The sequence below is a fragment of the Echinops telfairi genome, unplaced genomic scaffold (genome assembly GCF_000313985.2).
Source record: "Echinops telfairi isolate 266 unplaced genomic scaffold, ASM31398v2 ScPeMD7_7469;HRSCAF=8507_0, whole genome shotgun sequence".
Classification (NCBI taxonomy): domain Eukaryota; kingdom Metazoa; phylum Chordata; class Mammalia; order Afrosoricida; family Tenrecidae; genus Echinops; species Echinops telfairi.
In genome coordinates this window covers 5,802,431-5,819,982 of record NW_022111372.1, presented here as the reverse complement: position 1 = coordinate 5,819,982, position 17,552 = coordinate 5,802,431, and the positions used below count along the sequence as shown (strand labels likewise).

Here is a 17,552-nt window from a genome sequence, read left to right as displayed (position 1 = left end):
TCTTAAACAGCAATGGGAGTTGGATGTTGTCAAATGCTTTTTCCGGATCTATCAAGATTATCATGTGGTTCTTATAATTTTTCATATAGCGTGATGAATAATACTAATGGTCTCTTATATATTGAACCATCCCTGCATCTCTGGTATGAATCCCATTTGGTTATGTTGAATTATTATTTTCATATGTTTTGTACTCTATTGGGTAGTATTTTGTTAAGGATTTTTGCATCAGTGTTCATTAGGGATATTAGTCTGTAGTTCTCAATTCTTGTGGGATCCTTGCCTGCTTTAGATATCAGAGTTATACTAGCTTCATAGAAAGAGTTTGGGAGTTTTCCATCTTTTTCTGTGTTCTGGAAGAGTTGGTGTAGAATTGGGCTTAGTTCTTCCCCGAATGCTTGGTAGAATTATCCCGTGAAGCCATCTGGCCTGGGGATATTTTGTTGGTAATCTCTTGATAGCCTGGTCTATTTCTTCTATTGTTATGAGTCTGTTGAGATTCATGAAGTCCATCTGGGATAGTTTAAAGAGGAATTGTTTTTCCAAGTATTTGTCCATGTCTTCCAAGTTGTGGAATTCGTTAGAGTACAGGCCTTCATAGTACTGTGTAATTATCCTTTGTATTTCACTAAAGTCCATTGTAATGTCCCCTGTTTCATCCCTCATCCTTGCTATTGAAATTTCTTCCTTCCTTTCCTTGGTTAAGTTTGCCAGTGGTCTATCAATTTTGCTAATTCTTTCAAAGAACCAACTTTTATCTACATTAATTATTTCCATAGGTTTCTTTTTATCCCTCTCCTGTATCTCAGCTCTGAGTTTTATTATTTGTTTCCTTTCACTTTTAGTAGTATTGTTCTGTTGACTCTGCTCTAATTGGTGTAAGTTTTGTGCCAGCATATGAGCCATAAATCTCTCTTCGTTTTTCATGAGTTCATGTATTGCTATCAGCCATCTTCTGATAAATGCCTTTGCTGTGTCCCAGAGATTTTGGTACATCATATTTTCATTCTAATTGGTTTTTAGAATCTTCCTGATTTCCTCTCTGATCTGGACCAATACCTATCCCTTTTGCAATGGAGAGTTATTTATCCTCCAATATTTTGCCCTCATTTTCTTCGTCATCCTTTTCCAGCCTTTTGTCACAATGTTATGAGACAAACATCTGTATAATCTCTATGTGCCTGAATTTGCACAGGATTGACTTGTGTCCCAGCATCCAATCTATCTTTAAGTATGTGCCATGTGGCCTTGAAAAGAATTAGAATTGTTTTGCATTTTGGTGGAAATCTCTGAAAATATCTATCAGGTCAAGTCATCCAATTGTGCTCTGTAGCCTCCTTTTTAGTTTATTTCCCTGTTATCTGTCTTTTTCAGACAGTGGTGTAGTAAAGTCACCTACTATGCTTGTTGAGCCTGTGATTTCTTTTTTTAATCTTTTGGAATGTTTGATTTATGGATTTGGATGTCTCTTGGGCGTGTATATATTTATTATTCTCACTGGTTCTTGGTCTGCTATTCCCTTGAACATTATACAGTGGCCCTCCTTGTCTCATGCTATGGCTTGTACCTTGAGATCAATTTTTAAAGAGATTAAAATTGCTACCCCTGCCTTATTTGCATTGCCATGTGCTTGTCATGGTTCTCTCCAGCATTTTTTTCTCAATCTATTTTTGTCTGCAAGCTTGAGATGTATCTCTTGTAGGCAGCAGATCAATGCTTTATGTTTTGTAAATCAGTCTGATAGTCCCTGTCTTTTAATGGCTGAGATCAGTCCATTGATATTCAGTGTTATTATATCCATCTGTGGACTCTGTGATGTCATCTTGTACCTTTTGCTTTGGGTGTTTTCCTACCTCACTATCTTATCAGTTTATGTTGTGTTCATGTGTGTGGTTCATTCTTGCCTTCTTTCCACTATTGAGTTAATGCTTTCTTGGGGGCTTTTTTCTCTTTCTTGCCCTCTGGGTGGACTTATTCTATGTGACAGGCTCTTATTACGCTCAGTGAGTGTTGATCGTCTGCCCATACTGAAATGGCAAGAATCTTTGGTAGGGTTAGGTTTCTTTCTGTCTATCTTAATAGAGAACTTGGCCAGGTATAGTATTCTTGGGTTTGTGTTATTTTCCTTCAATTTTTGGAATATGTTATTTCAATCCCTCCTCTTCTTCACCATGTCCACTGATAGGTCTGAACAGAGTTTTATTTGGGTACCTTTATAAGTGACTCTTTTTCCCTAGCTGTTCTTATGATTCTCTTTTTCCTCATAGTTGGATAATTTAACTATTATATGTTTCGGTGACATATTCTTTGGCTTCAGTCTGGATGGTGTTTTTCAGCCTTGTGAATGGTTGCCTGATTTTCATTTATTAAGCTGGGGAAGTTTTCCGCTAAGAATTCCCTCACTATCTTCACTGTTGACTTCTTTGTTGTGCCTCTTTCCGGTAATCCAATTATTATAATATTGGTCCTATTCATAGCATCAGACATGGCTCTCAGGTTTTCTTTAGCTTTTCTGATTGTCTTATTTGATTGCTATTCACATTTATTCAGGTCTGGTTGGCTTTCCTTTAGGTCACTGGTGCGATTCTATGCCTCATCAAGTCTGTTAATTTGCTACTAGATTTTCTTGTTTCATCCCTTAAGTCTTGTATTTTAGCTCCTCTATCATTTCACCCCTTTTCTGTATTGCTTCCCTCATATCCTGTATGACTGACTACAAGCAGTATTCTGAAAATTTGTTTCTGTGGCAGATCAATGTTTGCTTCTTCTATGCACATTGTTAGGTTCATGACTTCTCCCGGCATTGTCTTCTGTTTCTCCTCCTTTTTCATTGAGGCTGTTGGGGATGATTGCTTTTTATGTGTTGTTTTAAAGGAGCCTGATACCATCTTCCAGAGTCGAAAAGCACTGGGCTCTCTCGTGGGGGACTCATATGAGTGCTTCTATTAACTACCTGCAGGTAGCTGCACTGGGGGTCAGGCTACTGCTGTATCTTCCTGAGATTTCACTCTTACCCTAGCCAAGCAGTATTCTGTTACTTGGAATGTGAGTTGGATCGTCCTCTCATGAGATGCTGGTCAGGTGGTTGTGGGCCCACTAGGATGACCTTTCACTGGCTGATCTCCCAGTAAGCCATAGTGGTGTGTCTCATGGGCTTGGAGTGCCTTGGTGGCATGTGGTGTTTCCCTCTGCAACTAGAGTGCTGGGGAGGGCATGTGGCTGTACCTTCCTTGGTGTGGATCACCATAGATAGCAGGCAGAATTTCTCTAGTCAGAGAGCTCGCCATGGAGGTTAGGCGGGTGTTCTCACAGCAGTGTGGAGCACCATGGATGGTGGGCAAGAGCACCCCTAATCTCTTGGGGGATTTGGGTTGTAGGCGGGAGTACTTGCAGCCCTTTGAAGGGAAGATTCCCCCAGCCACATGGGGTATGGTTAAGGACAGGCGTGATTCCCCCAGCTGCATGTAAAGTCAACAAGTATGGGCAGGAGCTCCCCCAAATGGGCTGTCAGTATTGCCCTAGGCAGAGGAGAGTGGCCTGGTGGCTGGTAATGTCTCGTGAAAGGAAATAGAGGGAGAAGAGAAGAAAAATAGAGAAAGGAGAATGCAAAAATAAAGACAAACTAACACATACACACAAAATGCAAAGAGAAATCAAATAGTCAATAAAGAAACAACAAAAAAAGAAAAACGGAATCTTCTGAGACTGTGGTGGGAAAGAGAAGAGATAGGAGAGGAAAAAAGAAGAAAAAGCTAAAGAAGAAAAGAAAAGGAAAAAAATAGAAGAAAAAACAGTAAAGAGCTAGCTTAGCCCCTTGCTGTGCTGTATGTAGCACTGCCTCATGACGTGTGCCACACTGTCACAGGAGACAGGCTGGAGCTCTCCCCACTGGCTGGGTGGAGTTGCCATAGGCAGAGGGTAGGAGGCTGGAAACATTCAGTGGCATGTAGAAGGAAAGAGAGGGAGAGGTGGGAAACAGAAAAGCATAAAAAAAGAAGAGAGAATAAGAAAAGGAAAAAGACAGAAGAAAGAAAGAAAAAGAAAAGAAAGGAAAGGCAAGAAGGGGGAAAACACAACTGTGATTGCTAAGATAGACAGCAGCGGGAAAGAGAGAAGAAAAAAAAGAGTAAGAAGATAGCTGATCCCTGATCACCTGAACCTGGGGCCCGAGGGGTTTAGACCCTGCCCCAAGGTGGGAGGTTGGTGTGCCCTGTTAGTCCAGCTTTCCACCGATGCTGGGCAGAATTGTCCTAGTTGGTAAGATCACTGTAGAGGCCAGGCTGAGGTTTCCTCAGCAGTGCAGAGTGCTGTGCCTTGTGCAGTGTACAGTGTTCCCACAGAGGGCAGGCTGGAGGTCCCCTTGCTGTTCGGGTGGACTTGTCCTAGATGGAGTGTAGTGCCCCAGAAGCCAGCATTGGTGTATGAAAGAAAGAGAGGGAGAGAAGAGGAAAAAGAGAGAAAAACCCCCACAAAACTGGACCCATTGAGACCAACTGCAGTGGGAAAGATAGAAGGGAGAGAACAAACAGATAAGAAAAAGAATAGTGGGTAAAGAGATATTGAGGATTGATCACCTGACCGTGGGGCTGGAGGAATTCCAACCCTGCCTCAAGGTAAGGGGGTGGTGTGCCTGCTTGATGCAGAGTCCCACAGTTGCTGGGTGGAATTACCCTTGAAGGCAAGATCACAGCAGAGGTCATGCAGTGATTCCCGCAGCGGTTTTGAGCGCTGGGGATCACTGGTATAGCTGCCTTGTGCTGTATGCAGCACTACAGCAGGTGTGGGGAGTTCCCTCAGCCTCATATAGGGTCTCAGGACAGGAAGGGGTCCTCCAGTCACAGGGATGACAGGCCGGACTGCCCCAGCTGTGTGTAGGACCACTGAGGGCGGACAGTAGCTCCCCCTGTTGGGTTTGTGGAGTTGTCCTAGGTTGTGCCAAGACTGCTGATACCCTAAAGCTCAGAGTTTTTGTTTTTTTCCCCACCTGGCCAGGTGGAATTGAATTAAGTTATTCTGAAACAGGCTTGTTCCAGAGGGCCTTTGCTATATTGAAATCTTCCGGGCTTTGTAGCTAACTTCTGGCATTCCTTTGCAGGGGCTGCCTTACTATGGCAATGTATGTTAAAGGACTCATTCTTTAAACAATGAGACTGGGATTTGCGGGTTTTTACCAAGAAATCATTTTCTCTCTCTTTTTATATTGGGTTTATGGGGTTCCCTAATTTCAGGGCTGTAACGCTGACCCCCAGAGGAGGAGACATAGCTTATCAGAGAGGTTGTTTTCTTCTCGGCCAACTTGAACTGAATTCTTCCCCTGGACTATGTTAGGTAAATTTCCTTATGTTCTTTCAATTGCTCCAAATCTATGGATACCCGCTGACCCCGGCCCGCAGGCTATGAGCTCAAGGCAGCTAACAGTGAGGGGAGCTCTGGTGTGGGGTCCTATGACTAGCTTTCAGAGGTTTTCCTCGAGTTTGGGATAATGTCTCCTTGGATGTCAGCCTGGGGAATTTGCTGCTCTCCGTGGAACTAGGGTACTGGTAGCTGCTTGGCTAGAACCCATGAGCCCAGCACACTAAACCTAGAGCGATTTAGTGTGTTCTCAGTTCATTTTGTGAGTGAAAATTTTGAAAAGTGGGATTCAGGACAGACCCTAGTACCCTGATTCTAATTTATGGACTCTGCCTCCCAGTCTTCTTCACCTTACTTCCCAGTTTTTCTGTTCAGGCAGTAGGAGCTCTGGGCGGGTAAATCTAACTGGATGCCATCTTCCAAGTCCTCCTGTTTCTTTTTCAATGATTATGCAAGTATTAATCTTTGTATTATCAATGGTTGCCCTAAGAGTTATCATAAAGAACATAATAAATATGAGTGGGATGAATTAAATAAATTGAGCAGTAACCTTGTAGGAATCCACTATTGGTTTTAAAGGTAAGCTAGAAGACTCAGAAGTATGTGGAGGGCTTTCCCAACAACAAGACAGAAATAATATTGTTCAACATGGTAATGAATTGCTCATTTATCATAATCATAGTTTAGCAAAGATTAATGATCCTGTGCTGTGGGGTAAGACTTGAATTGCTGACCATAAGATGTGCTGTTCAAGCCCACCAAAAGCTCTGAGGGTGAACTATAAGAGTGTCTACTCTCTGAAAAATTTGCACTTTGGGAAACCCTATAAAAAGTCCTGAGGAATTGCAAACACCATGATGGCATTAGAGAGGCAAATTAGAAGATGAATTAGAATGTCTACAGTAGTTTTGTAAAGTTTATATGGTTTGTACTATAAACATGGACACTATGGTGTGTGTGCTTGTGTTATGGAATTCCTTAGATGAAGATTTAAATGTCTCTATTTAAAAAATAAGAATTATGATAATTCTTTCTCTTTTTTCCTCATGAGAATGTTATATTTTTGTCTTGCTTATTTCACCTTTTGAAAATCGGCTCTTTGAATATGGTGTGATGGAAACTAAGTTAACTTATAGTTTCTGTCATCTATAGAAAGCACTATTTCTCTCATCTTCCCTTAGAACATCCTTGAATTTAGGATAAATCTCCCAAACAATCCTAGAAAAAATAAATCATGCTTCAAAAGAAAATGCATAATGCAAAGGTAAAACCATCATATATATATATATGGCCAAAAACTTTGTTCTTGTTCAACAGAATAAAAATACCCAACCTGTTTAAAATAGATATTACATAAAAGCATAGCTGATCAAAATGTGGAATCCATTTGGACATACTGTCGCTATGCACTTGAATCAACTGGACTGTGTCTAACAACAAGGGTGCCCTGCAAACTGCATCTTGAATAATCCCTATTATTACTATGTTTTTTATTTAGGGCTTTGTAATTGTAGATGTTGTAAAATATTTTATTATTCTCAACTAATCCCTCATTTCTTTGGCTCTCTTCCACGAATGCTTACTATAATTATATTGGTGATTATTATAGAATAATTGTCCCTCTCTTTGTATCTCCATCTTCCAAATATCTTATTTTGTTCCTAAGCTCAGTATCTTAAATGCAGATGTTTTCGTAGCCCCAAGCTGTTCGACTTTTCTTATCTTCTCTCTTTGTAGTCTACCTCCTTTTTCCCTACAGGATCTCAACTCCAACACTAAGCCACTAACAGTATGCCATCAAATTAATGCTTACGATTTTTGTACACTTAGTTGTTACCTCGATTTATTTTTATACCAGTAACATATTTATTTATTTGAGTGCCTCCTTATTAGATTACAATGTCTAGTGTATCCAGGTTCCTATGATGTCTACATTTTGAAAGCCTAGCTCAGAGTACATGTTCTCTAAAGTCTATAAAATGAATAAATCATTGATTTAACATCAATCATTTAAATGTTTAAGGAGCCCCGAGGCACAGTAAATTAATATCAGATGCTAATCCAAAGGTCAATGATTCAAACCAACTAATTGCTCTATGGGAGAAATGTGAGACTTCTCATGAAACCATCTAAAGCAGTGGTTCTCAACCTTCCTAATACCATGACCCTTTAATACAATCGCTCATGTTGTGGTGACTCCCAACCATAAAATTATTTTCGTTGCTACTTCATAGCTGTAGTTTTGCTGCTGTTATGAATTGGGTGACCCTTGGGAAAGGGTCGTTCAACCCCCCAAAGGGTTGAGAACCACTGATCTAAAGTGTCAGTAATTCAAGAGAGCACTCTTTACCTTTTAGGGTTGCTGTGAGACTGAATCAAAACAATCCCCATAATCATGTATTGATATTTTGAATGTTATGATAGATTTGGCACATTTTACTTTGATTCTCCTTCAAATATTTTTTTCCCACTCCCATCAAGTCAATTCCAACTCATAGCAATCATTTAAGAAACAAATATATTATCATTGTGGCTTTACATTTCTGTTACAATGTATCATCAAGTAAACAATTCTAAGATAGTTCTGTACCAAAAGGAACTAGTCGACAGTCCATCATTTCAGGAGGAAGTATACAAGCAAAAGCCAATGGAACTGAAAGAAGTTCAAACTGCACTGACTGCATTAGCCAAAAATGGGACTCCCAGAATTGACAGAATATCAATTGAAATGTTTCAGAAAGCCAAAGAAGCACTGGATGTACTCACTCGTCTATGGCAGGAAATTTGGAAGACAGCTACATGAGCAACTAACCAGAAGAGATGCATATTTGTGCTCATTCCAAAGAAAAATAACCTAGCAAAATATTCAAGCTATGGAACAATATCATTGATATCACACAAAAGTAAAATTTTGGTTAAAATCTTTCAACAACAGTTGCAGCAACACAATGACAGGGAACTGCCAGAAGTTCAGGCCAGATTCGGAAGAGGATGTGGAACAATAGACATAATTGCCAATGTCAAGTTGACCTTGCCTCAAAGCAGGGGATACTAGAAAGATGTTTACCTGTCAAAGCAGGGGATATTAAAAAGATGTTTTCCTGTGGTTTATTGATTATGCAAAGGCACTAGACTGTGTGGACTCTAATAAAATGTGGATAACTTTGAGAAGGATGGGAGTTCCAGATCACTTCATTGTGCCCATTTGGAACTTGAACATGAATCAAGAGGCAGTTGTGCAAACAGACCAACAGAATACTGCATGGTTTATAATCAGGAAAGGTGTGCATCAGGGTTGTATCTTCTCCCCATACTTGTTCAATATATATGCTGAGAAATAATCAGAGAAACTGGGTTATATGGAGAAATGTGCGGCATCAGGATCAGAGGAACACTCATCATCAACCTGTGGTATGCATATGACACAACCTTGCTTATGGAATACGTGGTGGAACCGAAGCACATGCAGATGAAGATCAGGGATTGTTGCCAGAAGACCAAAAATCCTCACAACTGGACAAATAGGTAAAACCAGTATAAATGGAAAAAATGTTGAAGTTGTCAAGAATTTTGTGTCTCTTGGATCCACAATTAATGCTCCTGGAAGCATAGTCAAGAGATCAAAAGACATATTTCATTAGGTAAATATGCTGCGTGAGACCTCTTTAAGCATTGAAGAGCAAGGATGTTACTTTGAGAATTAAGGTGCTCCTGACCCAAGCCATGGCTTTCTTCATTGTGTCCTAGGCATGTGAAATTTGGACATTGAATAAGGAAGACCAAAAAAAGAATTGATGCGTTTGAATTGTGGTGCTGGGAAAGAATATTGAAAGTACTATAAACTGCTAAAAGAACAAATGATCTGTATTAGAAGAAGTAAGGCCAGGGTGCTCCTTAGAGGCATGGGTGGTAAGACTTCACCTTACATGCTTTGGACATGTTGTCAGGAGAGATTTGTCCCCGGAGAGGGTCATCATATTTGTTAAAGTGATGGGTTACAAAAAAGAGGCAGGCCTGGGCAAGATGGATTAACACAGTGGCTTCTACAATGGACTCAGGCAGAGGAACAATTGGGGGGATGGTGCAGGGATCGAGCAGTGCTTTGTTCTGTTGTGCTAGGATCGCTGTGGTTGGAGCTGACTGGATGGCACCTAACAAAAACAACAACAGAATAGTTCTCCGGAAGCACAAAAGTGTTGAGGGATTAAAAAGCTTCTGGAATTGGAAGGATGGTCATGAGATTCTATCAGAATGGTTGAATATCATTTGAGAAGCCTGAATATAGAATATCTGATTTTAAAAAAGAAAGAAAGAAATGAATTAACATGGCACGTTGACCACAAATCTGGCTAGAGTTGAGGATTCAGTAGGAAGACACTGAGGAATAAAGAAGTTGTTCAGTGCAAGGTTACGAGTCTGCCATATAATCTGGGTTAAATGGGAGTCAGTGGGACAGTTGGTCGTTATAGAAACACACTGAGTCTGAGTCTCCTACTTAGGGCAAATATCCCAGACCAGGAATATGCAAGGCTGGATAACTAATGCCAGGAAGAACTGAATCCGGAAGCCTGGGAACAAGGAGACTTTCTATACATTCTTTACAAGACTCATAACTTCAGGGGACAGATCCACAGATCTTTGTGAGCAAACAGATACAGAAGAGTCAAGTCAGAGGGAAACTGATTATGCTTAAGGAAATATTGACAGAATGGAGTTTAATGGGTAAAAGGAAGTTCAGAGTCTTACCATTTCCAATGGGGCAAAAACTCAGGCTATCAATTGCAGTGGCAATTAAACGAACAAACCACCAAAAGGTGTCAGCTTTTATTTTTCAAAAATATACTTAGTATCCTAGCTTCTTTCTTTCACCATTTCTCTTTGTCCAGGACTCCAGTTCATTGCATATTATTATTTTGATTCTACTAGCCTGTCTACTGTCATCTACTATCTTTATTCCTGGAGATCTTGTGGTATAGTAAGTTACACATTTGGCTACTCATGACGTGGTTAGCAGTTTAAATCCACAAGCTGCTCCACAAGAGAAATATGAGGCTTTCCACTCCCATAAAGATGTATTGCCTAGGACACCCACAAGGGCAAATCTACTCTATCTGTAATGATACTATGAATCAGAACAGACTTGTGTGACAGTGAGTTTGATTGGGGTTTATAATATAAAGGTTCTACTGTTCTCTTCTTGGACATGTGAGGAACAACAATAGAGGACCATATCCCGGACATCTATGACTTCCCTAGTGCCATGGACAAGCGTCCGATATGCCTTCAGACTCCAACTTTTGTGATCCTTCTGAAGCAAACCTTTCCTCTTGCACCACTCTGCATCTATATTGGGTGTGATAATTCATTGCAGTGGCCACATAAAACTCACAGACAATATTCCAAATTAAGAGGGTTTTTTAGGGAAGTTAATAGGTTACTACAAATCAGGATCAGCAGAGAGTAAGGATGCAGTCACTTGCCAACAACTAAGTCTCAGCCTCTCAGCCACATGGTAGCCAAGTCATCCTCTGGTTCTTAGTCACTTAGGTCTATGGTCCCTTGGCCTTTACCTTCATGGCCAGGAAATCAGCCCACCTGTCACTCTGTCCTAAAGTTTCATCATCTCAAGCCAGAGGAGGAGCAGGTAGGTACCCAGGGTTTGGGTGTTGCTCTTCCGAGCTGCCATGCCAGTTTCCAGTGCATTTGATCTCAGCAGCCTCCACCACTTCAGAGAGCCCTTCAGTATATTCTTCTAAGACCCTTTGGGTTTCTCTTGTCTCTGCTTACTGCTGCTTCAAGGCTAGCTCATGTAAGATGGCTCACCCTCCTTATAGCCAGGGAGATGGTAAGGAAAACTGACAAATCCTCTCTCTTAATGTCTCTCCCACTCTTTTTTTGCACAGCCAGACACAATTATTTTAATCTCCAGTCTCCTGGTAAATTGCTTGCATGTGTGTAAATGTGTGTGGGGGGTGGGGTGGAGGGCACACATGTGCTAGTGTAGCATGTGCACACATACACTCACGCATGCCCACTTATCTGCTTGAACCAGTCTGCAGGTTTGCTCTTCCCTGGAAACACTTTTTGGAATTTCACTTTGTGGAAAGTACTTTGATTCAGAGAGCATTTAGCAGTTGATTCTTTTAATTAAGTTCTGTTTACCCTTTGAGACAATATGCGGCTTATTTTGCCCTTTGAGGACAGATGAGTCACTAGTCAGGGGGAGAATGTTCGTTCAGCAGTTCTAAAGGTTATCAATATCATTAAGGGAAATACAAGATAAGAAGCATTTTGATTTATTGCACATTGGCTCTCTGTACAATGATAGAATTTATCTGCTTCTTCCCCCCACTTTTTTTAAAGATTCAGATTTTCTACTTGAACAAGTTCTTTGATAAAAAGTGACCATTGTTTTGTTTCTTTGTTGTTTCCTAAAGGAAGAATTCTCATTTAGCTTAATAAAGAAAATCAATCTCACAATAGAAATAGAGATCTTTGCAAAAGTACTTCAGCTTTACACAGAACATAAATGTTTAACAAGGTTTTCTTGATTTCTAATATACATATATGTATGTTTTCATAATAATTAATTTTAATTAGAAAATAAATTTTGAAGAATACAGCAGCATGTGGATATAGGATATGTAACTCCTGTCCTTGAAAGTGTGAATTATTGAATGTCATGTATAATTCACAACTAAGTGAACACATCTTTAATACAAAGATGTTTATGCCTGAGGATGAACTAATCCAGTTAGTTTCAACCTAGTGAAACATTCCAGATTGGCACTTTCTCTGCCAAATAGCATATCTCTTCTACATAAGTTTATTTTACTCAAATAAAATAAAACCAAGGGTTTTGCCACATGCAAAATGTGGAAATTATATAATGAAGAAAGATGAATTTAATGAAAATTAAAGCTGCTGAGTGTGCAACCAAGAATAAAGTGAAAACAGAAAATGAAGACAGAAAGAAATGAATATTATTCATTCTCATCTTACTTAAAAAATAACAACAACAACAAGAGTGATATAGAATCTATTATGACTCAGAGTAGCTGTATAGGGTTTCCAAGTGAGATAGTTAAAGTTTATTGTGCCAACCTGGCTGATAAACACATGTGGGGTTAATTGAAGGGTGGAGGCATAAATGGCCAGGTGAGCCTCACCTTTCTAGTTCTTGGGTCTCTTGCTTTTTGATGGGTGGACCAGGGTGCAGCTGCCTTGTCCAGTTCCCTGCTTCAGCAGGCAAGGCTGACTTCCTGGAAGACACCCGCTAGGAGTCTTCAATCATATGACCCCACCTGCTTCCTTATTTTATTCCCTGTTCCTTAAAGTGCATTTAATTTCTTTCTTGATTCGTGGACTTACCCCGATGCAGCCCTGGGTGCTGGAGCAGCCATGTGATGATCCCTGCCAGCGCTCAGATGCTTTCAAACTCACTGATTCGGCTTTCCTCCTGCAGTTGGTATCATTGCTTGTCTTTTGTGAGATGGAGGAGGACTGTGCGGATTGGTGTCGGACATATGGGCTAAAGTAGGACTTGTGGGCTTGGGCAGCACTGGGTTGGGATGTTTTCTTGATGCACACTTACCCTTCATATAAAACTCTCTCTAATACATATGAGTTTCTGTGGATTTGTTTCTCTAATGTACCCAGACTAATATACCAAGGCTGTATGTCTTTAGAGGAGTAAAAAAATGCCTCATCTTTTTTCTAACAATTGGTTTAAAGGTTTGAACCCTGAACTTGCAGTTAATCATTATTTCCTCTTAATTAAGACTTAATATCATCACAGCTCCTTTACTTGGATCATACTCATTTAACAATATACATTTTGAAGTAAGAGTGTTTGAAGATATCTTGTAGATATCCTGTAGATAGTGCAGGATGTGATGCAACTGTGTAAATTCCTGAGCTGGCAAATGTACCAGGAAAAACTTGGTTCTCTATCGTCCATCTTTTAGCACCCAAGCTTATCCTAAATACTTGCAGTTACTGATGAGTACAAAATGAAATTCAGTGTTGTAGCCTGTCTCTGAATAGCTGTATCCTGAAATATTAGCATGAGGCAACTAGAAATGTATGCAAGAGTGCAAAAACCTCTCCAGTCTCACTATTGGGTGCAATACGAATAATATTTTTATGTTTCTCTAAAATGAAAATGAATCAAGAAAGAAATTAAATGCACTTTAAGGAACAGGGAATAAAATAAGGAAGTAGGTGGGGGGTCATATGATTGAATTTGCATAGTATGACTATTAAAACAATCTCAGCCTTAACCATGAGCTTGAATTTAATAATCCGAGGTATAATTGTTCTTTCTATAAACGTTGAATCAAGGCATAATTATATATTTTATATGAATCAAAATAGGGAAGGGAAATAAAAGTATGGCTTAGTTGCTCAAAGCATGTGCTCTGTACTTTATACACTATTTGGAAATGTTATCATTTTAGGGAACTACTTTAGATTTCTCTTTATTAGAAACCATCAACAAAAAACTGTAAGTCCATATCATTATAACTTAAGAGTAAATTAAGAATAATTGCAGTGATAACATGTAATGATTTTAATTTGACATGTTACTCTAGGAATAGCCTTGTATGGTTGTCTATTTTTAAATTAATTTTTAATTTTAATAAATCATTTATTGTGGGCTCTTACAGCTCTTACAACAACCCATACATCAATTGTATCAAGCACATTTGTATGTATGTTGCCATGATCCTTTCCAAAACATTTTCTTTCTACTTGAGCCCTTGGTATCAGCTTGTCTTTTTTTCACCTCCCTCCCCCATCTCCCTGCCTCATAAAGCCTTGATAATTTGTAAATTATTTTTATTTTCATATTTTACATCGTCCAGTGTTTCCCTTCACCCAGGTTTCTGTTGTTCGTCCCCGAGGGGGTGGGGTTGTACTTTGATCATTGCAGTAAGTTTTCTCTTTCTCTCTCTTGTCCCCCCACCTTCCCCCTACCATCGTGGTATGACTCTCTCATTATTGGTCCTGAGCAGAAAATTTAGATTCCAATGTTGGGTACATTTTGGGTCTTTGTGTTCTTGACAAAACACTTATTTAAACTTTGCTTCCATTTTTGGTCATTTATGAAGCAATAATAATTTCATATGTGACTCACCCTAAATTGGTGTAATGAGGATTAACAAGGTGCTAACTGTAAAGAATGATAAAAAAACATCTTAAAAGAATTGAGTAAAAATGTACTTGAAGAAGGCTGACTGAATTTTCCCTCTTATATCATCTTTTGCTTTGCAGAAATGGCAGCATTATTGCCACCTTTGACCTTTCCTTTGCCAAATGGGTGTCTGCTGAAAATGTTAAAGAAGAACTGATTCAAGGCATTGAAGCAAACAAATCCAGCCAACTGGCCACTTACCATATTGACTTGAACAGCATCACGATCACAGGTATCTGTGAACATTATTAGATTTCTTTGACTCATTAAGCTATGAAATTAAAGTTCCAGCTATATACCAGTGGGAGCATCCTTGACTTTAGGAATATGTCTTATTGTCTGAAGGAACACGTTTATATGAGAAAAGTGAACTAAAGTGGAACCATGTTTGAAAAAACTATTTTAGTGCGAAAAAATTTATAAAATATCAAAAAGGTCCTGAAATTTTGGCATGTAACATAATTGTGGTGCTTATCTCAGTCTTTACACTGGTCTGGTTCACAGTGACATTTCAGCAACTCTCAATCTTTCTAATATAATTGTAGACATTAGTGGATTAAAAATCAAGTGACAAGAGACCAGAAGAAGAAAAGTACAGTAAATTATATTATACTTCCAGACTGAGAACATATTCAACAAGTTGAACTTACATTTAACTTGTTAATTGTGTTAAAACATATTTTATAAAGATAGTACAAAGATTAAATTTAGTTGCTTAAGATTGCTGTATAATATTGAAGAAATGGTGTAGGTACCACATCCAACATTCTTTGACTCCCAAACGGAGAATCCAACTGCAAATCTGGCTCAGGATGATTCCTATGAGGCAGACATCCAGTTTGCCTCCACCCTCCAAATTCCTAGTCTGACCTTAATCATCCCACCAATGATACTACTTCTCTGTTGGGCTCAATAATCCGTTGCAATGAACTCACAAACAATACAGTTATGGGAGATATATCAGGGAACCTAACAAGGTTACAAGTCAGAATCAGATAATGTATTTTTCATCTATCTCTCTTTTCTGTGTTTGGAGTCATGTGGTTCCTTGGCTTATGCCTTGCTCAGAGAAGTGTCACAAAGCACGCTACTCTATAAGCCAACTTCCTTACCCAAAGAGCACTTAGTTTTACTCCTTCTAGGAGCAAAAAGATCAGCACTCTGCCTAATGGTCTCTGCCCTTCCTCATCTTCCTTGCCTTTCTGCCACCACTTCTCTGTTCAAGTATCCTGAGTAAGCATGGATCATCCTAGTGGGATGATTCCCTTTTTTAAAAAAACATTCTATGGGGGCTCTTGCATATCTTATAACAATCGATCATTCAATTGCATTCAGTGCACTTGGACATATGTTGACATCAACATTTCCCCAACAGTTTCTTTCTACTTGAGCCCTTGGTATCAGTTCCTCTTTTCCCCCCTCCCCCTCCCACCTTCCTACCCTTGTGAATCCTTGATCAATTATATATTATTATTATTTCGTGTCTTACACTGTCCATTGTCTCCCTTTCCCTACATTTCTGCTATTTGTCACTGGCATGGGGGGGTGGACGGGGGGACGACTATATATCCAACCTTGTGATTGATTCCCCCTTTCTTCCACCCCCCCCCATCATCTCCCTACCCTCATTATATTGCTCTTTCCACTACTGTTCCTGAATTCCATGTCAAGAACTCTTATCTGTACCTATGTGATTACTCCAGTCTAGCTGGATTTATAAGGTAGAAGTGGGTCATGACAGTGAGAGAAAGAAAGCACTTAAGAACTATGATTTGTGTTTCATAAGTGCTCTACTGCAACCTGGATGAATCGTCCCTTCCTTGTAATCCTTCTGTGGGGGGATGTCCATTTTTCTATGATGAGCTTTTGGTCTCCACTCCAGCCCCTCTCTTTTGCATCAATATAATTTGTTTGTTTTGGATCTTTTGATACCCGATACTTGATCCCATCAACACTCCATGATCACACAGACTGGTGAGCTTCTTCCATGTAGGCTTATTTGCTTCCTGGCTAGATGGCTGCTTGTTTAACTTCAAGCCTTTAAGACTCCAGATGGTATATCTTTTGTTAGCCAGGCACCATCCACTTTCTCCATCACATTTTGTGGTTAGAGGGGGTACCAGCCCCCCACCACTAATTCAATACGCACAATTGTACGATTGAGATATATAAATATTATATTAAAGCCATCGAGAGCATGAGAGATAGAAGAGATATTGAAATAATGGAGTCAGACACATTTCATGGTAGCAATGCTCACCTCAGTCCCCTTGGTGGCCCACATGGAGAGAGGGGGAAGGGAAGGAGGACAGTGGGAAAGGGAACAGGGGAGTGAGCATGGGAGAGGAGAGGGGGAACAGACGAGAGGTCAAGGGAGGAGCCAAGAGAGAGCTCTTTATTAACCCCAGCCTATATACCTTTGGGGGAGTGTGCAAGCCCACTAATTACAGGTAAAGACATACGTCACAGGAAGGGGTTGCACTATAGTTTATACAGCAATGAGAGGGGTACAATCTAGGGGTATACATTCAATAGGAAGAGGAGGGATTGGTGGTATCCATGTGACAAGATGGGCAGATCCTAGATTCAGGATGGCAGCCTAACTTGAAGTCACTGAGTGAGTTTGATCGTTCTCTGGATCTCCATAGGAACCATTATCAGTAGGGTGTAAACCCCACCTACAGGAACTAAACTAATGGTCACAAGCCTCAGGGAGAAGTAGCCCATTGTCCCTAGCAGCAGGGAGCAGGCTCACCGGGGCTTATGGACAAGGTGGGATGAGATAGCAGTGGTGAGAAGAGACAACAGTCTGGCAGCTGACTGCCTCAAGGAAAGTGACTGTCACCATTAGCTGCAAGCAGTGTCCTAAGTCTAACATATTTGGGGGAGACGACTTGGGAGAAATCTTTGTTTCCCACAACATTTGCTTATGCACACATTTGGTCTTTAGTGATCATGTCAGGAAAGTGAGTATCAAACAATGCTAGGTTATTAGAACAAAGTG

The 17,552-nt window shown here is 40.0% G+C and overlaps 1 protein-coding gene across 1 annotated transcript in view; it reads left to right on the top strand.

Annotated features, from left to right (window-relative positions):
- The window catches only part of TMPRSS15 (transmembrane serine protease 15), a 179,006-nt gene that overhangs the window by 8,387 nt on the left and 153,067 nt on the right, over positions 1-17,552 (top strand). The window contains exon 4 of the mRNA XM_004711306.1: positions 14,629-14,780. Within this exon, the coding sequence (XP_004711363.1) occupies positions 14,629-14,780 (152 nt within the window). The remainder of the gene's footprint in view (positions 1-14,628; positions 14,781-17,552) is intronic.